Raw genomic sequence first — 26929 nt, forward strand, 5'->3', positions numbered from 1 at the left:
ACCGGTCATGATGAGGTCTCTAATAAACGTCTAGTGAAGCCCCGCAGTGTCCCTTTCTGAGAGGGAGTATGTATGTATATGTATATGTATATGTATATGTATATATATATATATATATATATATATATTCACTGAAAAAACCATAGGTTTCACACATGTTATAGTTAGCTGGAAATTTTACTGATAAAAAACCAATGAAATTCCCCCGTTATAGTTACTGTAGGCAACTATAACTCACGCGACCGTAATCCTCTGCTGATGCTAATACTGTTTTTAGACACTTATTTGCCCATGTCTTCTTCCATTAAATTTTAGCTATACATATATTACAAATATTTTTTTTTCATAAAGACACATATGTCATCAGCAGAGGATTACGGTCGCGTGAGTTATAGTTGCCTACAGTAACTATAACGGGGGAATTTCATTGGTTTTTTATCAGTAAAATTTCCAGCTAACTATAACATGTGTGAAACCTATGGTTTTTTCAGTGAATTTGTACGGTTTTTTAAATGCTAAGTTACTTTACGCCATTTGTGGCGTGCGCGCCCACTTAACGCAGTTCGTTCCATGCGCGCACGGTGCGCTTCGCGCACCGTGCGCGCACAGTGAGCACGCGGTGCGCTTCGCGCACCGCGTGCCCACATTACGCTAGATGGGCCATGAACGCACGATGCGCTTCGCGCACCGTGCGCACATGGAGGACATATGATGAGCAAACTCTTAAATCTGCTTTTCATTTATTTTTTTTTATTTTTTTTACCGTGCGCTTACCGTAAGCTTACGGTACGCGTACCCCGCGATTTTTTTTAAAATCAATAAATGTTTTTTTTGTACTTTTCTGTCCTTCTTTGACCCCCTTACAAATGTTAGGGGGTCTGTAACTCTCCTCATTGCCCCCTTTCCTTGTTTTCTCTGTTTTTTTTCTGAGTGAAACACACAAAATGGCGGCCGCCGCTTCCTGGTTTCGGCCGATTCGAATGTTTACTAAGATCTAAGAGCCAATCAGAATCGCGCTCGCGCACGCCATGTTTCTTCCGTACGCTTACCGTAAGCTTACCGTACGCGTACCCCGTGATTTTTTTTAAAAATCAATAAATGTTTGTTTTGTACTTTACAGTCCTTCTTTGACCCCCTCACAAATGTAAGGGGGTCTGTAACTCTCCTCATTGCCCCCTTTTCTTGTTTTCACTCTTTTTTTTTTCAGAGTGAAACACAGAAAATGGCGGCCGCCGCTTCCTGGTTTCGGCCGATTCGAATGTTTACTAAGATCTAAGAGCCAATCAGAATCGCGCTCGCGCACGCCACCGTACGCTTACCGTAAGCGTACGGTAAGCGTACCGTAAGCGGGCTCAGATATATATATTGATTTAAAGGCTATTTTCTCAGAATCTACTGAACAGATTTACACCAAACCTACAAAAGGCACTTCCTTGACCTAGGGACTACCTCTCTGCCAAATTTTGAGTAATTCTGTTCAGCCGTTCGGGCTGTAGCTCGTTCTAAAGGTCCTATGGAAAAATGCATGGGAAAAACGCGTTTTGGGACCCCCCTTTTATCTCAGCCCCCGCTTGACGAATCCCCCCGAGACTTTCAGGGTAGGAGCGGAGCGTAGCGCCCCACCTATTTTGAGAAATTCGCGAGGATTCGTCGACCGGCGCCAAAGTTATTCAAAATAGAATGTTGAGGTTTTCCTATGGAAACGTGGTCCTAACTATAACTACCTACTGGCGACCGCCAGTAGGTAATATATATATATATATATATCTATCTTTGCTGTAAGCGGGTGGTGCACAATAAACTATTGTGCAAAGTCCCCTAGTGTGCCGCTTTATTTCCTTTGGAGTTCTGGAGGAGATCGTTTGGTGAGGAAAATATATATATATATTTATTTTCCTCACCAAAAGATCTCCTCCAGAACTCCAAAGGAAATAAAGCGGCACACTAGGGGACTTTGCACAATAGTTTATAGTGCACCACCCGCTTACAGCAAAGCTTCTGTGATTCACCACAAACAATCTTCGGAATGACGGGAAATATATATATATCTATCTATCTATATATATATATATATATATTGCCACCCCCCCCCCCCCCCTGTCCCCCGCTCCCAAAAAAAGTATTCTTGTATTAACTACTGGGCCCAGTAAGCCACAGTAGATGAACAGTTGGCTAAACTGTGTAATGGCTTCATTTGAATTTGAGGTGATATACAGTACACAGGCTCACCTTCAGGCTGTGTTGCCACCTTGAGTGGGATGGAGCTCTCTCCTGCCCCATGCTTATTCAGAGCCACAACACGGAAGATGTAGATCGTCTCCGGCATGAGGTTCTGGATGGTCACCTGCATTTCCCCAGGATGACTTGTGTTCTCCACACGGTCTCTTGATTAACAAAATGATTGGAATGAAGGACAGAGCAATGATTAGAAAAACCAAGCTGCAAGGAGAAAGAACTGCAGACAAGACAAAGAGTGCAGATGGCATGGCAGTGAATGTATAACCTCTGCTCTACCGTCTAGAATTATAGCTGTTCTGTCATACCAACATTAAAGCTTCCTCAAGTCTGACAAGAAGGCTCGAAATCAAACTACCAAGAAATAGACATCATACCATAACATGTAAAGCTCTTAGATCTAGTTGCTAAAAACAATAGAATAACTATGGACTGTGAGGACACAAATAAAATGTAGGACACTGAAGTGACCAATGTAGGTTTAAGTACTTTTTAAGGTACATAATTTATTCCGTCGTACCCAAGATCTATTTATTAGGTAAAAACTGAAATTAAACATTCAAAACCTGGCTGCTTACTGTTAGATCAGCATTAGGGCTAGTAAGAAAGTTCAGTCAACTTCACTCCTAACCAATACTTTTTTCAGTTATAAAGTCAGATTAAGTGGTGGTCCATATTATAGCCAACATACCGAGTCATAATTATCAGTTCAATGTCAATATTAATTTATAAAATATCACTACTTGGGATGACGTGAACTTAGTACATGTCCGTTGCCAGGCCTTCAGCAAGACCAGCGTTTTTCATTTTCATGCTCTTTCACTACAAGTAGCCTCAATAAATGTAGGTAACAAATGAAGGGGCTTCCTGCACCATTTCCATTCCATCCTTTTCTGCACGCTTTCACACAACAGATGAGGAGCAAGAGCAGTCGCCATACCCACTGAATAATATCTCTCTCCGTCAAGTGAAATTCTTCTGCATCGCATCTTACAATATTCTTGATCAATCACTTTTATGACTGATTCAAACTCCACATCTATCTCTCCGTCCTTAGCGGATTTTCTGAAGGGCGAGGGGGTCACATCACCATGATATTCATGTTCAATCTCCATATTCATAGTATGTAAATATGGTCTCTCACACTCTCCCTCTCTCTAAGGGTTATGCATGGCATCTTCTGTCCCCAACCCAATGGATTCTAAGTTATTCGTACATTGAGCTCTCTCAATCAGAGGGTAGGGTACTGTACGTCCATGCGCTATATTTTGGTCACACGGGCTTAAGGGGATTAGGGACCTGTGAAGCAACTCTATTTACTATAGAATTTTTAATAAATAAATATCAGAGGGAGAAAAAAAAGACAGACATCTGCAAGGCTGTCAAACTTTTGCCATAAGAGAAATACTTTTAGAGGAGGGGTAAGTTCACGGCTGCACATGCTTCCAAACACAGGCAGCTGTCTTTGTATTAGTACCTGTATGTTGAGTGGGGAATGCATTTTTACAATTATTGTCCATACTGGTCTAGCAGGACCGCTTCTACAAAGGGCAATGCAGTCTAACTACATGAAGAGAAGTAATGCAAGGCATGGGTCATACCTGTTGATGCCTTCTTTGCCATAGAAGACAGAGTAGGTGAGGTTTTCTCCTTGAGGCTCAGCAGGCGTTCTCCAGGTCAATTTGATGAAGCGGGTAGAGACGAGGGAGGCTACAACATCTCGGGGAGCTGATGGCAGGGGTCCGGCAGGCACAGGTGCTAGATGGTCAGTAGTGGCACTGGTCAGTGAGGTAGGAGGGAATGTTGGGATGGCAACATCTGGGCACGTGCAAATATTGGGACACAGGGAGCGTAAACACCACCATGATTTAAACAAACAAAAAAGAAGAAAGAAAAGAAATAAACAAAAACCATGATGGAAAACAAAATAAACAGAACTGAACGTGAAGGCCGAGGAGGTCATGCAAGGGAATGGAGACACACAGCTACACCATAACTACTGGAAAAATAGGGGGAAAGCTCTGCGTGCTTTTCAGAAGAGCCATGGGGTCACACATTTAACTACTGTATGTACAGTGGGAGGTGGAGGAGAGAATGGCTGAAATGAAATGCTTTCAAAAAACACTGAGTAAAATTAAGCTTATCCACTGAAGAGAATTCCTCTTTGGGAGCCATAGAGCATTACACAATCACAGGCCTCCAGTGACATGCCATCCAAGACACAATTCATTAGGAAACAAAAATTAAGAAGCATAGGCCAAGGAATCGGCAAAAATTGCTGATTTTCTCTTAGCAGTGAAACATAAGGCCTGAATATGAGGCACACTTCAAGTACTGGAATGAGATTACGTGAGGTCCAGGACCACTGGGAAGGCCCATGGTGTCTGAACCCTCTGTTGTCTGGTAGGGCTAAGGTCTGTAAAAAGGGGACCTCATTTCGACAACACTGCTCCGTGCCAAGTTAGGGCTGCGAAAGGCAACTATTTTAGGCAGACAAACGTAAATAGGTCTAAAGCAACAGATTCTCAGGTCAACTTCGATAGGTATGGGCAGAATGGGTTAGCACACTTCCTCTGGCTTAAGAGAGAATGGTCTATGCACTGTTATGATGTTTGTAATGGACAGATGGACCACGCACCTTCATATAGCACTCCATACGAAGTAGATCTATTGGCTAGAATACTCTTGTGCTAGCAACAGCAGGTCTGTGAAGCACAGCTACTGTGAAAGATCAGGTTGTGTGAAGTAAACTACAGTGTTTAATGTACGACAATGTGAGAAACTCTTCGACGGTTAGGGAGAACATCGTTGGTGGACTTTCACTGGCAGGGTGAGGTCCTGCAAGAATATCCTTTCCAGAAAGAAGGTCCTGTCACAAAAGGAATGCCTATATTTGCAGAGTCAATGTGTGTAGTTGTTAATTTTCTAAAATGTTTGGTTTCTGTAACTAATTTTTTTATTCTGCTGAAGGCCCTGTACCTGCCTCTGCCCCCATGCGCTTCTGTTTAGGAGGACCAGTGCTTCTCTATTGTACAGACCACAATTGTAACATGAGAGTGGCTTGGCGGCACACAAGCCTACTAGTTTATACATGGAGACAATGTTTTTATTAAATGTGTCCACAGAAAATGTCAGGAAGTGCATGTTCGCCACAGTGCCTGCAGAGCACTGTGCTTATTTACAGTAGTCTGAGGAAAAACATTGATTTCTCTCCAAGTGCTTTCTTTCTCAGCACTGCTAGAACAGGGCAACCAATGTGCCACTTACATTCCGCTATGTCCCACAGCCTCTGATGATGCGTCAAGTATAAAGTAATATTTCCAAGGTGACAGCATCACTATACACTATTTTGGGAAGATATCTCCAACTTCATGGGTAACTACTGTGCAGCTAGTAGTGTTCTTTTTCCGATGTAATCAAATAATTTACAATGAAATACACAATATAAAACAATAAGACACTTAATTTAAAATATTACAGAAAAATATGGAAACCGGAATAAAAGAAAGCCTTTGAAAAAAAGCTACACAAACAATATTCATGTCGAGTCCACTTCAGATCCTGGTTTGGCTGATTGATATAAGATAATTATATACTATGGAACGGAATTTCAGGGAGCTACCAATCAATCTACTTGTAAGAGCACAGAAAACATACCGCAAGGCTTTATATATAGTTTTATACCACTTGGATCAGAATAGACAAAGGTATTTTTTTTCGAAGTTCTAATGAATAAGCGCACAGAAGATGCACGTACTCGAGGGTCTCGTCTTGACCCTTAGATTATCGACATAACTTGTTTATTAGAAGACGGAAGCCATGAGCCTTCAAATTGCAGAAACTGCATATTGGGTAAATTAAATCTTAAAAACATTTGTTAGGTTTGTATCGATATTTAGAGTCTCCAAATATTTTTTCCTATATTTCATATATGTGGATTGTAGGTAGATCGAGTGTTCGAGATTGCTCAATTGCCCAAGATCCTTCACATAATTGGCGTACTTTATTTTCAGCTTCAGCAACGGTTTGCCATGTGATCTTTCTATAGCAGAAAGTTCTGAAACTGGTGGTAACTACTAACTACTTCATTTGGTAAAATGTGGTTTCCAAAGCCTACTTTAACAAGAGAATACACAATGTTATTTTAATCCAGTCAGCTGCAGTTCAGTAAAATAAAACCTGTCTGTGCTTAATATCGCAGTTTTGCCATATCTAAGTGCAGTGCAAAATAGAAAAAAAACTGGGCTGAGGCTCACCCGACTAGGCAATTTACATGATCACAAGCCTCCTTAGCAAAGGCCTGGTTTGAAGGCAACCCTACTCCGCTTGCCAATAATCCTAAATGCTCAAGGTATTAGTTTGAAAGTGGAACAGTAACTTCCTTCCTAAAAGCCTAGTATTTGGGAGACAGCGCCTGCTCTAATTTCACAATTTCAAAGGAAGCAAGCAATGGGACAAGAGAGATTAGAGCTCTTAGTAAAAAGAAAGAGCCATACAATCCTAGTTCTAGAAATTAATTTGAAGTGTGATTGGTTACTGAAAAAGTCTAAATTGGTAGTACCTCCTCTCTAGCGCCAAGATTTTACAGATATTCTGGTGCCAGGTCTTTAAGCTCTATTAAAAGTGAAAACCATTGGCTTTTTAAACTCCCGAGATAGGTTGTTCCACAATGGCCCCTTCGACATTCAACATGCGGTGGACGCAATGGATCGCATCTAAGACTTGAGCTCCGGCCTTTAGTGTTTCAACTCCTCAAGCTTTCTTAACCCTTTTCTCCAGTGTTCAGGTCTGTCCTCCTGCTCTGTTTTTAAGACTGGACTCGGACAGATGCCCGCCCTGTGCTACAAAAGAGGTACTGACGCTGTATTGCAAAGAGGAGTCTGTCCCACGACACAGACGTGAGTCCCGGGCTCACTGTGCCACTGGAGTCAAGCTATCCTGGCTGACGAGGGGTGAAACCCCGAAACCGGTCCTAGGATGCTTGTTTCCGGTCCAGGGAGGACCTACCTTGGCAGTTCGGGCTGGACTGTTCCCATGAGGCACAGGGTCAAGACTGATTTGCATATAGCCAAGTCTAAACTGGGGAGGCATGGTGAGCAAAAGAATGATGGATTTAACCCAGATCTCTTGACTGGGGGTGAATGTTTTGATTTGTTCTGCATTCTGTCCATCAATTGTGTGTCTTTTGCTTCCACGACACAAACCAGCATTGAGAGAGTCATTCTCACTTTGACCACCACTGGCTTCGGTACTACAAGGGTCACACTCGGGCTCATGACCCGTACTGAAGCAGCTAAACGTCACCATTTGAACCAGCTATACAAATATCTATTAACTTAATATTTTTAAGAAACTGTGTTTAGTGTCCAATAAGCCTTCCCCTAACAATGAAATTTACTCTGATTATGATGCCCTACTGAAGAACCATCATCAGCCCTATGAATTTTCATAGATTGCTTAAGAGAGATTAGCAGGAGGGGCCAGTGGGCCCACCCTGCTAATCACAACCTTTCTTGAGTCATCCAAATAAACATTAACAAAGGATTTATTAACTCTTCTCACTGCTCCTGTAACAAGGTCAAACCATAATCCTAGCAATGACCCTGCTATGCACATTATAATACATGGATTTCATAAAATCTAACCGCGTTGCAGTGGTATGACTTGCCCCCAGTCTGCACTAACTACATTGGCTGGATGGAGAGAGGACTCTTTAGTAACGGACATCAAAATTATTTGAATAGGAATAAGGTGAGATTATAAAAAACAGGGGAAAGAGGGCAAGATTTGGACTCCACTAATCGCCAAAGATATATGCCCTGTTCACACCTGTTCAGTCACAGGGCCGGCTTTAGGGCAGTGTGACTGGTGCATCCGCACATGGCACTGACCTAAGGGGGGGGAGGGGGCTGTGTTTAAAAAAAAACATATGGGTTTAAAAGCACAAGCTTCGGAGTTGTGTGTGCCCAGTAGTTCTCAGAAAACCATACAAATGTCAAGATAACTGGTGATTAATGTTCCTGCTGGAGAGTGATCGCGTTTTGTCTTGTGGCAGTCTTGACTCAAAGTACCCCAGAGGGTTAATGTGCCTGAGGCAAAGACGTGCCCCATGCAGATCACATAACTAAGTGCGAGTGGACTATGAGCAGCGTTATGGGAATAAAATGCATGTCAGACAGGGGCTGAGGAGAGGTAATGGGCCTTGTTGGAGGGTGGTAGTGAGAGAATTTGTTAAGAAGAGGTTTACTGGGAGGGCGTCTCGCTAAAAATGACTGTTGCATCGGGCACCCCCAGCGCTAAAGCCAACCCTGTGGAGTCATATCCGTCAATGCGACCCTGTTCTCTAAACACTATCCAGAGCTGTTCATATGTGCACACAAAGATTTCAATCTCCACCAAAACTAGCAAATAAGTGGTGATAGAGACGTCTCCAATTGCACGATTGTTCCATTGAAAACAGTTTACAGGCACTTTATCACTTCCATAAGAGCTGCTACTGAGCAGCATCCTTCAAAAGCACATGTGTCTTCCATACAGGATTCAGCAGGGGTGCACCTCCATACTAAGGTGCATCTCTGGCAGATCTGCCTGCCCTAACTCAGAGGTGGAAGCAGCAGCAGGTTGCTTCAGCTAGGATCCCCTACATCGCCCGTTCACCCGCATTTAGCAGGCTTGGGGCATTTGAACAAAAGGCTCTTTCTGGCTGTGCCATGGCTGAGGCCTCCCCAACCTGTGTGTTCATAGATTCTTTCAGACAGGGCTATGAAATCTCCCAAAGTTTGATCATTTATCCGGTACTGTGGCCCTGCATCTTTCCTTCTCTGCTTTTCCTTTACAGCAATTTAAAATATAAAAATATAATATTCTTTTTTCTCAGTTGGACACTTTTTTCCAGAGCGTGCTTTATTTTATTCGTTTTGACCAAATGTTTACAACAATTTTGTGCTATGTATATTATGTTGAAAGCAATACAATTGCGCTTCACCAGTGCCTAAAATAAAATACTACACACAGGCATACAGTATGAACTAGCTTGTACATAATGGAGGGGCTGCGCCCTAATCAGCATTTTACAGCATAAAACAGTGACAGAAAGCGGCACCTCTCTACGCAACAAACGCTTTTTCCAACATTCACACAGAGCAGACCGAATTGCTTTGTTGCGTGAACACAAATTAAAATTGGGAGAAACCTGGAGACAAGCATGATTCACAACTGGCATGATAGGCTGAAACAGCCGATAAACAAATACAAACTCATTGCAGAGACTGCAAAATAAGATATCTCAAGCAGACCCTATTAGAAACCCACTCAAACCTATTGTTTTGGTAAGCATCATCCTAAAAAGGTCAGGGGGAGGAAAAACTCACGCATCTTGCCAGTACGGGGTTACACTGAAGGTCACACACAGTATGATGCTCCAGTGACGGGAGAAGAGGGACGCTCCTATCGAATGGGTAAACACCACCGCAACCGCGAACTCCCCTCACAGTTCTGTTTAGCCTCATTTAATAGGTGTTTAAATATACTGTGCGACCAAAAGGTCCAGAACAAAGGCTACCAGAGGGGAACGCCCAAGTCTTCACTATCAGAGGAGCGTTCAAACGAACAGGCGAGACCAGACGCACCACATATGCTAAGGTTTGTAAGAAGGGCGCATTTCTTACCACCAAAGTTGTGAGAAGTTCTTCTTGTTCCTATTTTTAACTAAGCGCCCCGTTTTTACTTTACCCTTGCAAAGTTTTTCTGAGGGTTTTAAGATCATTTGCACCGTTTAAATAAATGTCTCTGTAGTCGGACCCAGCTAAAATGCGTGCAGACCTTCTCAAGTTTACCCATCAGCAGTGCTTTTCCAACGTTATAAGAACACGAACTGTTCCTGAGAGTCATCTCCCATGTAGAATCATGTGGTTGCTGTCAAATTATAGTCGGCATACATTTTTTTTTAAATCAATTATTTTCCAAGCAAATAAGTCACAGTGCACAAGTTTGCAAAGTGACAAAATCTGCAACGTTTTCCATAGAAGTGCTTACAAGCTGACACACATTTGATGTGATGAAGAGCAGCACTCAGCGGGGATGTGTGCAGAGAAAGGCCTGCCCCAAGCCAGAGAGGATCTGAGAATGGACGCCTCCCAAGTGAGGAGCATGCGGCTCCCAGAGGCCCACACACTGGGACAAGCTTGGCCTGCAGATAGTTCGGCCAGGGAAGCAATAGATGCACAGGTGAGGGGGGGGGAAGGGGGGTGTGGGGAGTCACTGGTAAACCTCAATCAGTAATTGATGCAGTGCAGGGAGCCTGGGTTGGTTCCCTTGCATGGAATCAGTGCTCAAGCACATACCCCAGAATTTCAGGACGTGCCAGAGAACGTCTCGAGAACATACATATACCTCCCCAAGACAAAACTTGCAGGGGGCAAGGAAAAAGAGAGGAGACTGAACCTCACAGCAGCCTTAGAGATCAGTGAGAGGTGAAGGAAATTGCATTTCTATACCAATTAAAGGCAAGGAATTATGTCTTGACAGTGGGTTCTCCGTTTTCAACCAATCCTTGTACTCTGGAGGGATCAGGCCAGGAGTGAAAAGCGAGAGCGGTCTTGTTCCGAGTAAGTAGCCAAAGGTGTACGAAAGACAGGGCCATCTTTACTTACCAACCACTTTAAAGTCCAGCCAACACAATATGTTAATGGCATCTTAGTACAATTAACAGACAGTAGCTTACCTCTGAAGAGTATTATGATAATAATTATCTACATATCTACCAATCAATATTTTAAGAGCCTATTAATGTCACAAACCTCTCTACAGGAACTAAAAGGCAGGAAACAAAGCTTTCTAAATTATTTACAAAAAACAATTAAGCAGTGACATTAACGCCTGCAGAGCCCACCCTTTGGCAGAGAAGAGTTTAGCCTCCACTGAATCCAGGTGATACAGCGCAAAGTTTCCATGTGATTGGACACGTTCCAGGTCAAACAAGGGAGAGTGGGAATGGGTGGGGAGCTCATCTGTCCGCAGCACCTCCGGCGCCCACGGAGAGTATCGTAGAACCACGTCATTCACACACTCATAATGCATAGATAGGCTCAAAGGTCAGTTGCACCCTTCCTCACAACTGCTCTCCATTAGAAATAACAGGAAGGTGTACCGCTGTTTCTGAAGGGACCACACCGACTTTACACAAAAAGATCTGGACACACGCAGGGTGTCCCCTACAACAGGAGGAGTGTCCCCGGCCGACTCAGCCCTCCGAATATCTGCAGGCGATATGAGGCCAGAGGAAGGGAAAGGTCCTGCTCAGACCCTGCATTCCCACGGTTGCCTGTAAGCAGAGCACAGAACCTTAATGTGTGACCCACTCTCGACCGGCAGTGAACTACTGAAGGATCCCCGGGTCTGCATTGGAAAGCTGCTCTACGGCTACGTCTCCAGCTTACTTCTAGACAAATTATTCAAGTATCCACACAAGGTACGGTAGTTCCCGACCCCTGTTGGGGCTGGGACACTCATCACACCGCAACAGATGCTTCAATGTTTCTGAGATATTGGGGTGAGAGAGAGGGGGGGTTGGGATTTGGGCAAGTTACTCTATGTTTTTGAGAGTCATTTCTCTGCAATCTATATGCAGCATCCCAATTCAGTATGCCACTTCTGTACTATCTTCCATTCACCTACATCGCCACCAAATACATCACTAGAAATGTTCACACAACCATATTGTGGGGGCATAGCAACACCAGACGCGCAGGCGTACTATGCGGCCTCACAACTTCTTATCCTAAATGACTGGTGGTACGGAGACAGATGCGATCCTGCCTATGCAGTTGAATGCTGGCTGATGGGTAATATGTCACTCCACACGATCCTTTATACACACTCGACTTTGAAAGTGCTGCCGCCAGCGACTGCCGTGGTCTTCAAGATCTGGATATGGTCACTACACCACATGGGGTGGTGGGGTAGGCTAACGATGGAGACACCCCTCTGGCATAATGGTCTTCTGCCTCAGCTGATGGGACTATCTGGTTCTTCTGGCTGGGAGGCTATAGGTATATCCACAATAGGAGATGTTCTTCACGGTCAGATCTTATAGTACTTCCAAGAACAGTAGCAAGAGTATGAAATGCCCCAGTCACAATTCTATAAATACCTTCAAATTTCGTCATGCCTTCTCCCCATATCTCGCACACCAGGAAGCTCTGCCTGATTTCAATTCCATTGAGGCTAAAGTGTTCATGGGGGAACTCGGTGCACACAAGATCACCAAGATCTATCGTACATTAATGACAAATAACCCCACTTCACTAAGTAAAACACGCAAGGCTTGGCAGGAAGACCTGGGCCCCCTCGATGAAGACGACTGGGCAGAGGCATTAGAGTCCCCACGTGGTGCTGTTATTACGGCACGATTAAGATTCATACAATTTAAATACCTACATCGCGTTTATTAGGTATAGGCTCTGGCCTGCTGGGTTGAGTCCCCTCTCTGCTTGCGCTGCCAAGCTATGGATGGCACCCTCATGCACACCGTATGGCAGTGCAGTGCACTCTCCAGGTTCTGGCGGGGTGTAATCACAGGTCTATCACAAGTCCTGGGCTGGATATCCCTACTCGCCTCGGCTAGTCTTGCTCCACATTACTGATGGTATCGGGGGCAACATATATAAACGCCACCTATTGCTCCTGGGCCTCACTCTGGCGAAACGGGATATAGCCAGGGCATGGTAAGATGCCTCCCCGCCACGTGTTGGGTAAGGAAAAAGGGCCTTGATTTTTGCATGGGGCTGGTACTACCAATATATAAAGCGAGAGGATGCCCCCAGAAACATCCCAAGATCTGAAAGAGATGGGCAGACTATCGGCGATTACACTTGGAGCCTATCTCAACTGTATCGTTAGACTAGCGATGGGTGAAAAGGTGTTGCTGTGGGTGGGAAAACATGGCTGTTAATGTATAGTTATGCGACTGGGGTGGTGGGAAAAGACATGCACTGTATTGTATCTTAGATATATGACACTCTTGTTTACTGTTGGAGAAATGTGTTTGATTGTATTCAATTTTCAACTGTTATACTGCAATCAAAAAGTCAACATCATCAGTGCTACTTTGTACATTGTGCTACTGGATAACCTGGCCTGGCCGGGCTTGGTACGGCTGTTGACAATAAAATGTTGTTGTGGGGAAAAAAAGTATCCACACAAGTCAGATTTTTACAGAAAATGCTTATTTTATGACATGATTATTATTGTGCACAAGCATGAATTCCTCCCTGGGCAGGGCCAAGCAAGAAATGCACAAAGGACTAAAGTATCGTACAAAATAGGATCCCAATTTACAGAGACTATAAGACTCACGTGCTAGCAGCATGGTTTGGGATGGCCTTACTGCCTTCTCCCAAAGAGGCAAAGGACAGAGGGTAATTTATACATTGGCAATGGGTATGCAGCTGGCATCATGTGGAAACACATAATGGACTTTTACACCAGCAACACAGTGAGACTGCACCAGCAAGAGATAGGGCCTCTATCCACAGCCACCAATACAGACCGCCTCTAGCCCAGCAAGTACAGGTCTGTGATTTTACACCACACTGAACCTTTAGCCAATTACCACACTGGGTCTTTAATGGAGTCAGTACCACTGTGGGCCCAGTACTGCAGCCAGCACTACTGTGGATCCAGTCTCACAGCCTGCACTACACTAGGTCCACAGCCAGCACCACACTGCCCCCTGTTCCAAAGCCAGCGCCGCACTGGCCCCCGCCCCACAGCCAGCGCCGCACTGGACCCCGCCCCACAGCCACTGCCGCACTTGTCCCGCCCCACAGCCAGCGCCGCACTTGTCCCGCCCCACAGCCAGCGCCGCACTGGCCCCCACCCCAAAACCAGCACCACACATGCCCCACGGCCAGCAGCACACTGGCCCCACGGCCAGCAGCTACACTGGCCCCACGGCCAGCAGCTACACTGGCCCCACGGCCAGCAGCTACACTGGCCCCACGGCCAGCAGCACACTGGCCCCACGGCCAGCAGCTACACTGGCCCCACGGCCAGCAGCTACACTGGCCCCACAGCCAGCAGCACACTGGCCCCACAGCCAGCAGCACACTGGCCCCACAGCCAGCAGCACACTGGCCCCACAGCCAGCAGCACACTGGCCCCACGGCCAGCAGCACACTGGCCCCACGGCCAGCAGCACACTGGGCCCACGGCCAGCAGCACACTGGGCCCACGGCCAGCAGCACACTGGCCCCACGGCCAGAAGCACACTGGCCCCACGGCCAGCAGCACACTGCCCCCCCCACCCCCCCCCCACTCAGCCAGCTGATGGGTGCAATGCTTACCAGCAGCACACTGGGTCCTGTTGTGCCGCCCGCATCAACCTGGGCCTCTAACAGAGCAGGCAACCTCGTGCTCTCTAATGCACAAGGATCACAATGGGATTTCTAACACAGCAGACACTATAACAGAGCAGACACCCCCTTGGAGCTCTGTGCAATAGCCTCCTCCCCACAGGACTCTGCTATAAGCAGCAGTTGGATATGAGTCTTGCTAAAGAAGCACCAGCAAGGCCCTCTAGGTCAGATTAGAACCAGCCAGGGCATACTAGTCACCCAGCAGCAGTGTGTGAACTACCATGATCCCAGCAAAAGAAGTAGAGGGGCTATGCCAACAATAAGCACCAGAGAGCCTTACACTACCTCTATGATACTGTCCCTATTGTCTCATTGTTCATGGCTCTGTGACTGGCCCCCCACCCTGCCCCCCTTCCATAGAACCCACACTGCCATAACTTACCATGCTCCAGGATAATGAGCTGGGCTGCTGCCTGAGCATTCCCCACATCGTTCTTTGCGATGCACTGGTAGAATCCCTCGTCTGACTTCACCAGGCCCAGAACCTGAAGGTTGTAATCCTTCTAAAAAACAGACAGACACGAGGAGTAGTTGAGGAGATGAGAGTACGGTATAGGTGAGTGCAAAGAGGGAAATTAGCCAAGGAGAATGACAAGAAAGGCAAAAATAACTTTCTATGGGGCACCGCAAACATTGGATACAAAGCAAACTTCGTCTGTTATAACAGTTGGAGACATTTTGTACCTTTCAGAGTGACATGTGGGTTGATCTTAATGAAAATTTCCAAGACTGGGATCAGGAAAAAAACAAATCAAATTTCGATTAAATTAAGAGCCTAATACATATACACACATTACTTTAAAGCCTACTACTCGTTATTCATAACCATTTTGTTTTACTTTTCACCACAAACTAAAAGTTGCTTATGTCTATTCATAAATGGTCCCCATATACTCAAATGGCAGGAGCCACACACTGGTGTGGATTTCCTAAGCCAATACAGAAGAAAAGAAGAACTGAAGAGAATAGTTGTGTATGTTTGCATGCGAGTTTAAAGAGATACAAGAAGTGAACGTATTCACTCATTGTGTTCACTGATTTTAAGCTCAAAACTAGGAAAGCGTTGCCTAACTGCATTCTCACAGTGCGAGAAGCTACAACATAAAATGGTACTAACTTTCAGTTATTACCATTTTATGTTTGCTTAGCGGGTGGGCGGGGATGCTCTGTTCTCCAAGCAGGGGAGGAGCGGTTTGCCCACTCCTGAGTGCGCAAAGACTGTTTGGTCGGCCCTCTGGGGTGTCCCAACCAGTCATGCCCACTTAACCCTTTTCCATACAGCCTGTATTGCAGCCTGCATGGAGAACATGCCCACACCTCTAGACCCCGGCTAAGTGCAGTGTCACGGCACTCCAGACAAAACACAGCCCTGTATGCAGCATTGTGATTGGCTTGGGGGAGGGAGCCTGGCTGCCTGCTTCCTGTTCCTGTCGGAGGCAGAGGAGCAGAGAAGACGCGGGACCCGGCAGAAAGGTAGGTTTTTAAATATTTATTTTTTAACTATGACCCTACTCCTCGAAACCCCCTTCCCACCCCCGAGCCGTGCCATCCGCTAATGTAGCAAACAAACCATGTAGAAGTAAACAGAACTCCATGTGCACTACCTGCCTTAACCCAACTTTAAGTAGGGTATTTGTTTCAACGTGATAGCAATTAATTAAATTACAGAGAGTGGCTGAAAGCAGTACCAGAACACAAGATTCTAAGGCACTAAATAAGAGTTCGATGGAGTAGCCTCCTGTATGGAATCCCACTTTATGTGATTCTGAGTGGGCCAGTGTTCCAGCAACCGATTTTCCCAGGTGTTGGACCACCACACAGAGTTTTAAGAGGCGCTCTTCCACCCAGTAAAATCGCTTAAGGTATTGGTTGTAGCAGCACTCGCGCCTCTTTCCAAGGCCTTGCTTAGTAGCCATCTCCATATCTTATGTGAGCAACCTAAAAGAAGAGCTTTCAGGAGTACTACAGGTTGGTGAATAGGAGTAAATGTTTTGATTGAACAGAAATTGTGTGGTTCTACAAAAAAGTCCTTACCCTCCCAAAACCTGCAAATATTTGTTTATCAAGTTGCCAGACCTCTTTTATGAAATCTAGCTATTCTAGTATGACAGAGCGTGTCCTTTAGGTCAAACACTTGCTAATGCAATTCTACAAGTCTCCTAGAAAATTGTGGGATTTGTTTTTCTCTCGCAGCAGCACACATGAGAGGTGGGCATTCAGGAGGGATGTGTTACTTTATTGGATTTCCAGCCTAAGCCGAAATTTTTGAATTTATGGGCTGGAGAGACTCCAAGCTCCAACAAGTTAATTTAAATATTAATTGTAATTTATTATATAATTTTTATATATGATATTGCCAATGTTATATTTAATATGAAAATAATTTTTAACATAATTTACTTAATGCTACCCTTCCTTGAACCCTAATATGCCCTTAATGCTCCTTAACCCTGTCCATCCCTAAAGCCAAAAGAAACCTACTATTCCGTAACACTAGTTTCCTGAACTCTAAACAATCCTTACTACCCATTTACTCTAACTTTTAGTGATACCTAAGAACTTTTTCTACTGCTTATCGCCATCCTTTCCTGAACCCTAAAAAAAAAATCGTACTCAATTAACACTATCCTTCCTTGGACCACAAAAACTCCTTTCTACACCTTAAAACTATCCTTCCCTGAACCCTAAAAACCCCTTGCTGATCCTTAACACAACCTTTTCCTGAGCAGTAAAAATCCATTTTACCTCCTTAATAATGCCCATGCTTGAATTGAACCCTTACTACCCAGTAACATTGCAGTGAACCCTAAAAACCCCTTAATTCTACCCTTTTGTGTGTATGTAGTATTGCTGTATCGTGAACCTAACCAAAAGGCAGCAGAGCGCTGTACAGTTTCAAGAACAAGCATCAAGTCCATGAGTGATAGGAGGGCTACCCTTTACAGCGCCCTATAACGCAACGTTACCCATCTATGAACCCTAAAACACCTTACAGCTCCTTAAAGTCTCTTCCCTGAGCCCTACAAACCCATACTACCCCTTAAGGCTAACAATCCCAGAACAAGCACTGGCAAAGTTGGTTGATCTCACCTTAGGAGGTACCACGGAGGAGGGGTGTATTAAACGAATGAGCAAACAGAAACATGGAGGAGAGTTTGGGGGCAGAGTGTACAGAAGCACAGACTAAAATAGGCAACATGGGATGGGGTGGCACTGAAGCATGCAGATAAACAAAAGTAACATGGGGGCTCAGAAGCACATGGACCGATTGGACAACATGAGCGCAGGTTGGGAACAGAAGTGCACTGGCATGAGAAAGTGACGGGGGAGCACAGAACCTCACAGGCGAGAGAGACAGCAACATGAGCACGTGTAGGGGACAGAAGTGCATCAGTGATAGAAAGCGACATGAAGAGCAGAGGAGGCAAAGAAGCAAATGAAGACAACTGGTAACCACATGCCCCCTTATGGAGTGCTTAAAAAAAAAAAAGTAGCACCTAAAACGAGAGCAGTGGAAGGAATCACAAGTACTTAAGGCCATGCTTCAGGGGAGGCACAAACACAATAAGAGAAAGTAAAGCCCACAGAAGCTAACCAAGAAGAAGCAATGAGAGTGATAATACAACCAACCAGTGGTAAACAATGGGAGGACCTTAACTCTACTGTAACTTATTTATGCCTACCACCACTCCTGGGGTATAGGCCATCAACCTGGACTCTACAGTCATCTCTGTGCTGGGATTTTCTTTCAATCTGTCTCCAGGTGTAACCCATCTCTTTGCAGTCAGCCTTGAGGTTTCGGCTCCAGGTGTTTATTAGCCTTCCTCTTTTCCTTTTCCCTTGAGGGTTCCTACAGTTACCCATCCCTCTATCCTAAAAAATACCACTACTCCCTCTAAATGTTACCCTTCCATGAGCCCTCAATACTACAACCCCTTAAACTTTAAAACCCTATTCTGACCCTTAAAACGATCCTTACCTGAACCCTAAAAACCCTTTAGAACCTTTTTCTGGACTTTACAAACCCCTTAACAATAGCCTTACCTGAACAATGCAGACTATCACTCAACTAAATCCTTTCCTATACCTTACAAACTCCTTATTAACACTGAACCAGGGACTCTAGTAGGGGGAGACTAAGAAGAAATACTGGTAAGTATTGTGAATCAAACAACTGATAACCCCTGTAATTTCTCAATTATAGGGCGATCTTCGGGGAGCCACTTGTGATCTCTTTTATTTCAATGGTCACCTCTTTCACTGTCGTTATCAGACTCTGGTATCTGGAACTCAGGGGAAGGCCTGCTGGGTGCTACCAGGGATATCATTATAAGGCCGGGGCATCAAGCTACATGAAAAAGCAAACCTCTTTAAAGAGCTAAAAGAACGTTTTAGGACATCAGTGGAAGCATTTTCAGAGCTACATTCACACTGTACATGTTTATGTACAGTGGTACTCTGCTGTATTGCCATTTGGGAGAAATGATCACTGCCTCACTAATGGAGTCATTTACAGAATGTCAAATATTTTACTGCTGTTCAACAATTTGATAATATGGCTACAACAACCAGCTACCATGACATTTTAAAGAATTTAGAGAGAAATGTATGAGCATTGTTGCAGTCTTTTTCACCGCAGTTATTGGTGTAAAATAAGCACCTGCTTGTGCTCTGATACTAATAGGCACGAAATGCTCAACTTTTCTCTAAATGCAAAAATAGCTTTAAATGCACCGAAAAACATTTTCAACACATTTTACCTGAATTCTTATAGCTTCCCACATATTATAAATGACACCCAAGGTAGAATGTACATGAATGACAAAATACATAAAGTATCTGTGACTGACTACTTAACATTTTTCAGACTAATGGCCTATCTAGAAATGGTAAACTTACCTTTTCAGGTTTACCCGCGTTGAACGCGCAAAATCGCGCTGTATTTCTGCACAGTTCATTGGCCTTTTTTTCATAAGTTTGACTCACGGTAACTGCGAACGCACGCATTTACAGGCACATAATTCATGTTCCAACGCGCTGCGAGGCAGTAGCTCGGTCAGGTTTTCCCTGAGGGCGTTAGCGCGTTTTGGTTGGTGCATACCTCTCTGTGGCCCTTTGGGTTACCCACATCTGCGCAGCCTTGGCCCTGCCCCTAATTGGTTCAATTCTTGACCTGGTCAGTTGCTGTGCGCAGCACGTTTAATAAGGGGGAATTTCTTCATCTGTTTTGATACTTGTCTCCCCTTGGCAGATGGAGAGACAGACAAGAGTATTATTAGGAGGAAGACCAGGAGTACATGCCCTGGGATGATGATTTTTTCTATGCCGTGGACTCCTCCATCTATCGGGTGGTCAACGAGGTTGTTGGTCCTATGGAGCAACGGCTGTCTGACAGAATAGTGCAGGAGTGCAATAGATTGGCCGCTGCGTGCGCGCAAACCCCCCTACGCCCCCTGGTGAGCGTTCTGGGGAGGGGCCCCCACCGCCCAAGAAACATCGCCCAGAAGAGGTGGACGTGGATGCCTTTGCGCGTCTTAAGACTGCATTTCTGGTGAAAACATCGTCGGCCGTTCCCCCTCCTCCTCCAGCGGATGCCCGTCAGGATATTCCGGTTCCTCCTTCCCCCGGGACGGACAATGATGACACCCAAGGGGACACGGACGAGGAGGGGGGCTCCTCACGTCCTTGGCGCCCATCCACTACTCCCTCTACTTCCGCGCCAGAGGAGGACGCAGACATGCTTAACCCTGATGAAATCATGCATCCCCTGTCTGCGGCCTGGGTTCCCGGCGACAAGGTAGTCATATTTGTCACGGGTCGACTCCACAAACCTCTCGAGCAGGAGGCTAGGAGTTGTTTGCGAGCGGAGTGTCCGAGGTCTTCCCTGCCCAACAAGATTGCTTCCATGCCGGAATTGGATCCTAAAATGGCCACTTTTCTGGCTAAGTACGTGAAGGATCCTAGGAAGGGTATAGACAGATCATGGCGGTCCTGTCAGGACAAGCTCCTCGACGCTATCGGACCAATGACTAAGATATTAGACATGGCGGAGGAAGCCAAGGTGTCATGGTCTTTCATTTCCCCAGAAGTCCTCTCAAATTGGGCCCAGCGGGCTATTATCTTCATGGGCAACGCAGATTGTGCCCTTTCAACTGAGCGTCGTCGCTCGCTATTGATTAAACTTGACCCGAAACTTGGGGATCTGGCCTCCTCAGAGGCAGGAGCTGTGGCCCAGGGGGGCCTGTTCGGTGACCCTTTTATTAAGGAGTTAGGTAAATTTGTTTCCACATTTACCTTGCTGGACAAGGCCCAGTCCAGTATTAAGAGGGTTTTCAACCAGCGACTTTTCCGCGGGGCCGGTCGAGGCAGGGGCCGCTCATCCGGCTGCTGTTTCCAGCAAAATTCAAGGGGACAAGGCTCTGGTCGCGGGCAGTACAATTCAACCGCAAATTACACAAACTTCTATCCAACAGCGTTTCAGAGGCCACGGAGGTTTCAAGTCCAATTCCGGCGGAGGCAATTCCAGCGGTAAGTGTCCTCCTAGCATCGCAGGTTCACATCGGGGGTCGACTAGCGGCGTTTCTAAATGCTTGGACAGATGCATGGGTGCTTCAGACCGTTTACGGTTTTCATATAGTTTTACGGAAACCCTCGGCATGAGGCTCAGCCTCGACCGCTAACATTCACTTCCCCAGAAGCACAGTTGATCGATGAGGAGGTCTCCGAGTTGCTCCGCAAGGGAGCAATTTGCCGATCAACTTTGCACCCTCACGGTTTTCTCAGCAATATTTTTCTGGTGGACAAAGCCGACAGAGGTCTCCGGCCGGTTATCAACCTCAAGGAATTCAACGGTTGGTTGGTATACCGCCATTTCAAGATGGAGGAAATCCATCTGCTCCGTGACGTCCTTCTGTCTTCCGATTGGATGGCACTACTGGACCTGAAGGATGCCTACCTTGTGATTCCCATCCACCCGCCCCATCAACGATTCCTCCAGTTTTGTTGGAGAGATCTAGTATACAAATTCACTGCACTTCCATTTGGTCTTTCCTCAGCCCCTTGGTGCTTCACCAAGGTGCTTCACCCCACAGTGGAGTTCCTCCGAGCACAGGGCATTTGCGTTATCGTTTATTTAGACGATCATCTTCTCATGGCGCAATGTCCTCAGACCCTATCGAGGCAGCTCCGCCAGATGGTGACTCTTTTATAGAGTCTAAGTTTCATCATCCTCAACAAAACCAAGTCGGTTCTCACACCTTCTCAATCTAACGTTTCTAGGGTTTGTGGTTGACTCCATTCACACGACGTTAAGTTTTCTGTCGCGGAAGATGGCAAAAATTTCCCACGAATTGCGGCAGACAATTTCCAGGCCTTTCACCTCTTTAAGTTATCTATCGTCATCGATCCAGGCAATCTTTCCGGCCCCCCTGCATTATCTAGCCCTCCAATGCCTCAAAGCGTATCATCTGAGGAGAGGATGGTTGTACGACCATTCGGTTCTCCTCTCGGCAGAGGCCAAGGAAGAGACTGCATGGTGGCTGTCCCATATGGAAGCATGGAACGGACGCACGATATTCGTCTCTATTCCAGACCTTGTCAGAGTCAGACGCCAACAGGTCATGCTGGGGCGCTCGGTGCGGGGATTTTTCCATCGGAGGTGTTTGGTCCTTGGACGAACAAGACCTTCATATCAACTGCTTGCATCTTCTAGCGGGAACTTTTGCTGTTTGATGTTGGTCCAAGGACAGGGTGCAATCCTGCGTCCTTTTGAAAATGGACAACATCTCCGCGTTTCAGTATGTCAATCGCTTGGGGGATCCCCGATCCCGGGCATTGGTGAATCTGGCAAAAGACTTTTGGGGGTTCTGCCTGGATCATCATATCTCTGTTACGGCTGAATATCTTCCGGGCCTGAACAATCAGGTGGCGGACTGGCACTCGAGACATATATATGACTTCAGCTTTTGGAAGCTGGACTCTCAAATCTTCCAGTGGTTGAACACTCTTTGGGGGCCTTTTTCGGTGGACCTCTTTGCTTCTCAGCTGGATCATCAGATCCCTCTGTTCTTCAGCTGGAGACCGGATCCACTGGCTCTGGCCACGGATGCCTTCCTTCAGGATTGGAGCGCAGAACGGGGCTATGCGTTTCCACCTTTTTCGATGATAATGAGGACGGCGGCTCAGATCCGCCGGCAGAAGGCGGAGGTAACCTTGGTAACGCCTTTTTGGAGGTCTCAAGTATGGTTTCTAGTTCTTCTGGAACTTTCCAGGGATTTTCCAATCCTAATCCCCCTGTGTCCTCAGCTACTTATGAACCCGGATGGAGTTCCTCATCACCTGGTCACACAGGGGACACTCCGCCTCATGGTGTGGCGACTTTCCAGCAACGGTGGGCGCTGCCGGGCCTTTCGGGACAAGCCGAGACCCTCTTGTCCAAGGCTTGGGCAGATAGCACCACAAAACGTTACCGATCCGCCTGGACGAGATGGGTTTGTTGGTGTCTTCGAGGGGACCTGGATGCCGTGGTCTCAGGCGTCGTTCCTATCCTGAACTTCTTAGCAGAACTGGCGTCAGAATGGTTGGCGTATCGGTCGATAAACGCGATCAGGTCAGCAATTTCGGTGGGTCATGTTCCGCTAGACGGAGCTCCAGTTGGGGAACATCCGGTGGTCTGCAGACTTTTGCGTGGTATCCAGTTGTCGTTGCCTCCGGAACCTCGTTATTCCATCCTGTGGGACGTCAATCTTGTTTTGAATTAGTTTCTTTCTTGGCAGCCGAATAAGTATCTTTCTTTGAAGGAATTGTCTTCCAAACTCGCTATGCTTCTGTGCTTGATCTCCTGCAGGAGAGTTTCAGACGTCCGGGCTATGGACTTCTCGGCACGGACCTTTTCCCCTGAAGGGGTAGTTTTCACAGTAGGCCAGCGTACTAAGTCTCATTCCCGATCAGTTTCGTACCCGGCTTTTAGAGACATCCCGAAATTGTGTGGTGGATTGTCTGAAGGCGTATGAGGCCTTGACGCTAGAGCTCCGCCCTCCGGGCGAACAGCAACTCTTGATAGCTCTCAAGAAGCCGCATAAAGCGGTCTCTTCTTCCACCATAGCTAGGTGGGTGCGTTGGGTCATGCAAGAAGCAGGTATTGATATGAAACAGTTTGGGGCCCATTCATCTAAGGGCGCTATGGCCTCGAAAGCTTTCGCGCTGGGAGCACGTCTGGAAGATTTAATGCGTGCAGCTGACTGGTCTTCGGACTCTACTTTCAAAAGGTAGTATTTTAAACCGGTGCTGGATGTGGCGCAGTTAGTAGTAAGTAAGCTTTGAACTAGCATAATACAAAGCCTCCGGTCCTGACATTGAATCGGAATTTGCCTAGCATTGTGACAGTAAGTTCCAATTCTATTAAGGACATGGAGGCGAGGATTATCCCACCCGTGGCACAGTAGTGCGAACCCACACGTATGGTGGTAAGTAATCGGTTTATCCTTTTATGGTGGTTCTGGTAAAGTGTTTGCCTTTCTTTTGGTACAGTTCTTGTAAAATGTTTCGCATTGTGCATTTCATGTGACATTGGAGTTGTTTCTCGATCTTACGTTGTTTTGTCTTTTCAGGAATCGATGGTTCAAAACAAGACCAGTGATGAGATGGCGTGAGTTGCGCGAAGGAAGAGGAAGTGAGGAGACAAGCATGGGACAATGTACCTGGAACACTGGAAATACAGAAAGGACTATGTATTGGCATTCCTCCCTGGTTGTAGGGAGTTTTAACTTTTTGTAGTATTGTTGATTTCTTTGAAGATCTTTCTGGCTGCTACGAGTTTCTGTAGTAATAAAGCGAAGAGAGAAAAGCATAAGCCTCGCCTCCATGTCCTTAATAGAATTGGAACTTACCGTCACGATGCTAGGCAAATTCCAATTCTCCACTCCACAGGTTTAACTCATAGCAGCACAGAAATTTAAATTCCATTAGCGGAGGTTGCATTCCACCATTACCATGTAACACCTAATCAGTACCAAAGACTTAAGGAACCATAGCTGCAAAGCTAAATGAGAGGTCAAAGAAACCAGAAGCTCATCTCTCTCAGAAATGCAAAACTTGTAACCATGGGCTCTAGAGAGGACCTTCACACCTGCTATACACCTGGTGTGTGAATACAATTAGAGAGAAAGATCTTGTTATAAATTCATAGATTGACAAGCACAGTAGAGGAAGGCGTGTGGAAATTTAACAGTGTATGTCTCTTTGGTAGTGTATACAAACTTAGAAAAAAAGGCAAAATATTTTCCTAGTTAACATACAGAAAAAGGAAAATGTTCCTTTCCTAGTAAGCATTTGTTGGTGGCATGTAAAGCTGTCGACGTACATGTTGTGCATACTCATAGAATCTAGTGTTGGGCCCAGATATGTGCAAGTTGTTTTCCTGCTAAGAAGTCTTTCAAGCCATGAGGAACAGGGACTCCTCTTGAGGTAATGCGCTTGGTCATCAACTCCATGGTTAGATTGTTTTTCCACACAGAAGGTGAGGATGAAATGTGAAGCAAAGCAATGTATAGAGAAATGTCCATGCAAAGAAAGAAAAAAGTGAGATAGAAAGAAGACTCCAATAGTCACAGACATCCTGGGAGGAGGGTGGGCGCATGTGAATCTACAGCACTACATGCCACAAACAGATGCTTACTGGTTAAGTAATATATTTTTCGTTAGAGGTTTGTGTAGTTGTAGATACACATGTTGTGCATAGCCTGTAAAGCAGTCCTCCCAGAAAGTGGGGGCTAGCCTGTGGAAGTTGCTGTAGATGAGAAATTGTACAGAGAACTGCCTGACCAACACTGGCTTGTTGGCAGACTAGCTCATCCACACAATAATGTTTTGTAAAAGTATGTGGTGTGGACCAAGTAGCTGCTTTACAGATGTTAGGTTAGCTATAGGGATGGTCCCCAGGAAGGCTATAGAGGCTTTTTTTCTGAATGGAGTGGGAACTAGGAGGAACAGGCAAGGTACTTTAAGCTTTAGCATAGCATGTTCCGGATGCATTTTACAATCCATCTTACAATGCTGGATTTAGATAGGGTCTTCTCTTTTTGGGGTTTGGAGAAAGCAACAAAGAGTTACTGTGTCTTCCTAAATTGCTTAGCTCTGTCAATATAGTACATGTGCGCTTGTTTAACATCCAAAGTATGGAGAGCCTGTTATGCAACTGAGTCAGATTGAGGGGGGAAAAAAACAGGAAGTTCAATGGAATAATTGAGGTTTAACTGTGAGACTAACGTAGGAAGAAATCTGGAGTTGGTGCAGAGGACAACCCTATCCCTGTTTTCGTGGAAGAATGGTTCTTTTAAAGTTAGTGCCCAAGGTTCACTGACATGCCTGTATGAAGTGATTGCGACTAGAAATGCTACCTTCCAAGAGAGAAACTGGAGGGGCAGCTGTGTAGGGATCTGAACAGAGGACCCTAGAGTCTTGTCAATACAATGTTGAGGTTCCATGCCAGGCCGGTAGGACCTGAAGAGGAATGACTCTTTTGTGACTCCTATAAAAGCTTCAATGACTGGAATTTTGGAGTGGGAAATGTGGTACCTGTTCTGAAGATCGGCAGCTACAGCAGTTGGGTGTAGCCGTATGGATGTGAAAGCTAAACTACAAGTTTGCTAGTGAAGTAGGTAGCAGACAACATCTTGCCCTTACTTTGTCTGCTAAAGTGTCAATATGTTTTGAATGACAATAGCAGGCAAACTGCTTCCACTTGGCAGCATAACAAGCACGAGTAATAGGCCTGCTAACTTCTGTAAGAAATCTTATGTATTTGGTGTATGATTAAGATATCCCAAATTAAGGACTTAAGGAGCAAGATTGAGAGTACTGGGGTTTGGGTGCCTGATTTTGCCATGGTTCTGCGCGAGACAATGCGGCCTCTTAGGGTGCCTCTTGTGAGGCACCAGAGAGAGTTTGAGGAGAGTAGTGAACCATAGTTAACGTGCACCAGGATGATGGTGAGAGACATCTGCTGAAGCCTCCAAACCCCAAACGGAAAGCGCAGGCAAATATCCCTGACTAACTCATCCATTGTGCATTGCCCCTGGACTGTGGGTATGGGTACCTGGAGGCAAAGCGTGCGCATTTGCGTTTTTTGCCGTAGCAAAGAGGTCTATTTCCGGGAGTCCCCAAAGCCGGAAGTACTACAGGAGGACTTGCGGGTGGAGTTCCCACTCGTGGACTTATTGCTGCATCCTGCTTAAGAGGTTGACAAAGTTGTTGTCCACTCTCGGAAAGTATTCTGTTTG

General features: G+C 45.7%; 1 protein-coding gene across 10 annotated transcripts in view; it reads right to left on the reverse strand.

The window, feature by feature from the left end:
- Nucleotides 1-26929, reverse strand: part of NEO1 (neogenin 1) — a 552683-nt gene that overhangs the window by 138264 nt on the left and 387490 nt on the right. For 5 of the 10 annotated variants that reach the window (XM_085643916.1, XM_085643915.1, XM_085643913.1 and 2 more), the window contains exons 7-9: nucleotides 15034-15154; nucleotides 3837-3993; nucleotides 2230-2384 (exon numbers count right to left, since the gene is read on the reverse strand). In XM_085643916.1, coding sequence (XP_085500042.1) covers nucleotides 2230-2384; nucleotides 3837-3993; nucleotides 15034-15154 — 433 coding nt within the window. Of the gene's footprint in view, nucleotides 1-2229; nucleotides 2385-3836; nucleotides 4054-15033; nucleotides 15155-26929 lie in introns of all 10 variants that reach the window. The other 5 variants (XM_085643912.1, XM_085643911.1, XM_085643910.1 and 2 more) reach the window with 1 other exon arrangement.

Source organism: Triturus cristatus, chromosome 3_1, assembly GCF_964204655.1.
Source record: "Triturus cristatus chromosome 3_1, aTriCri1.1, whole genome shotgun sequence".
Taxonomy (NCBI): Eukaryota; Metazoa; Chordata; class Amphibia; order Caudata; family Salamandridae; genus Triturus; species Triturus cristatus.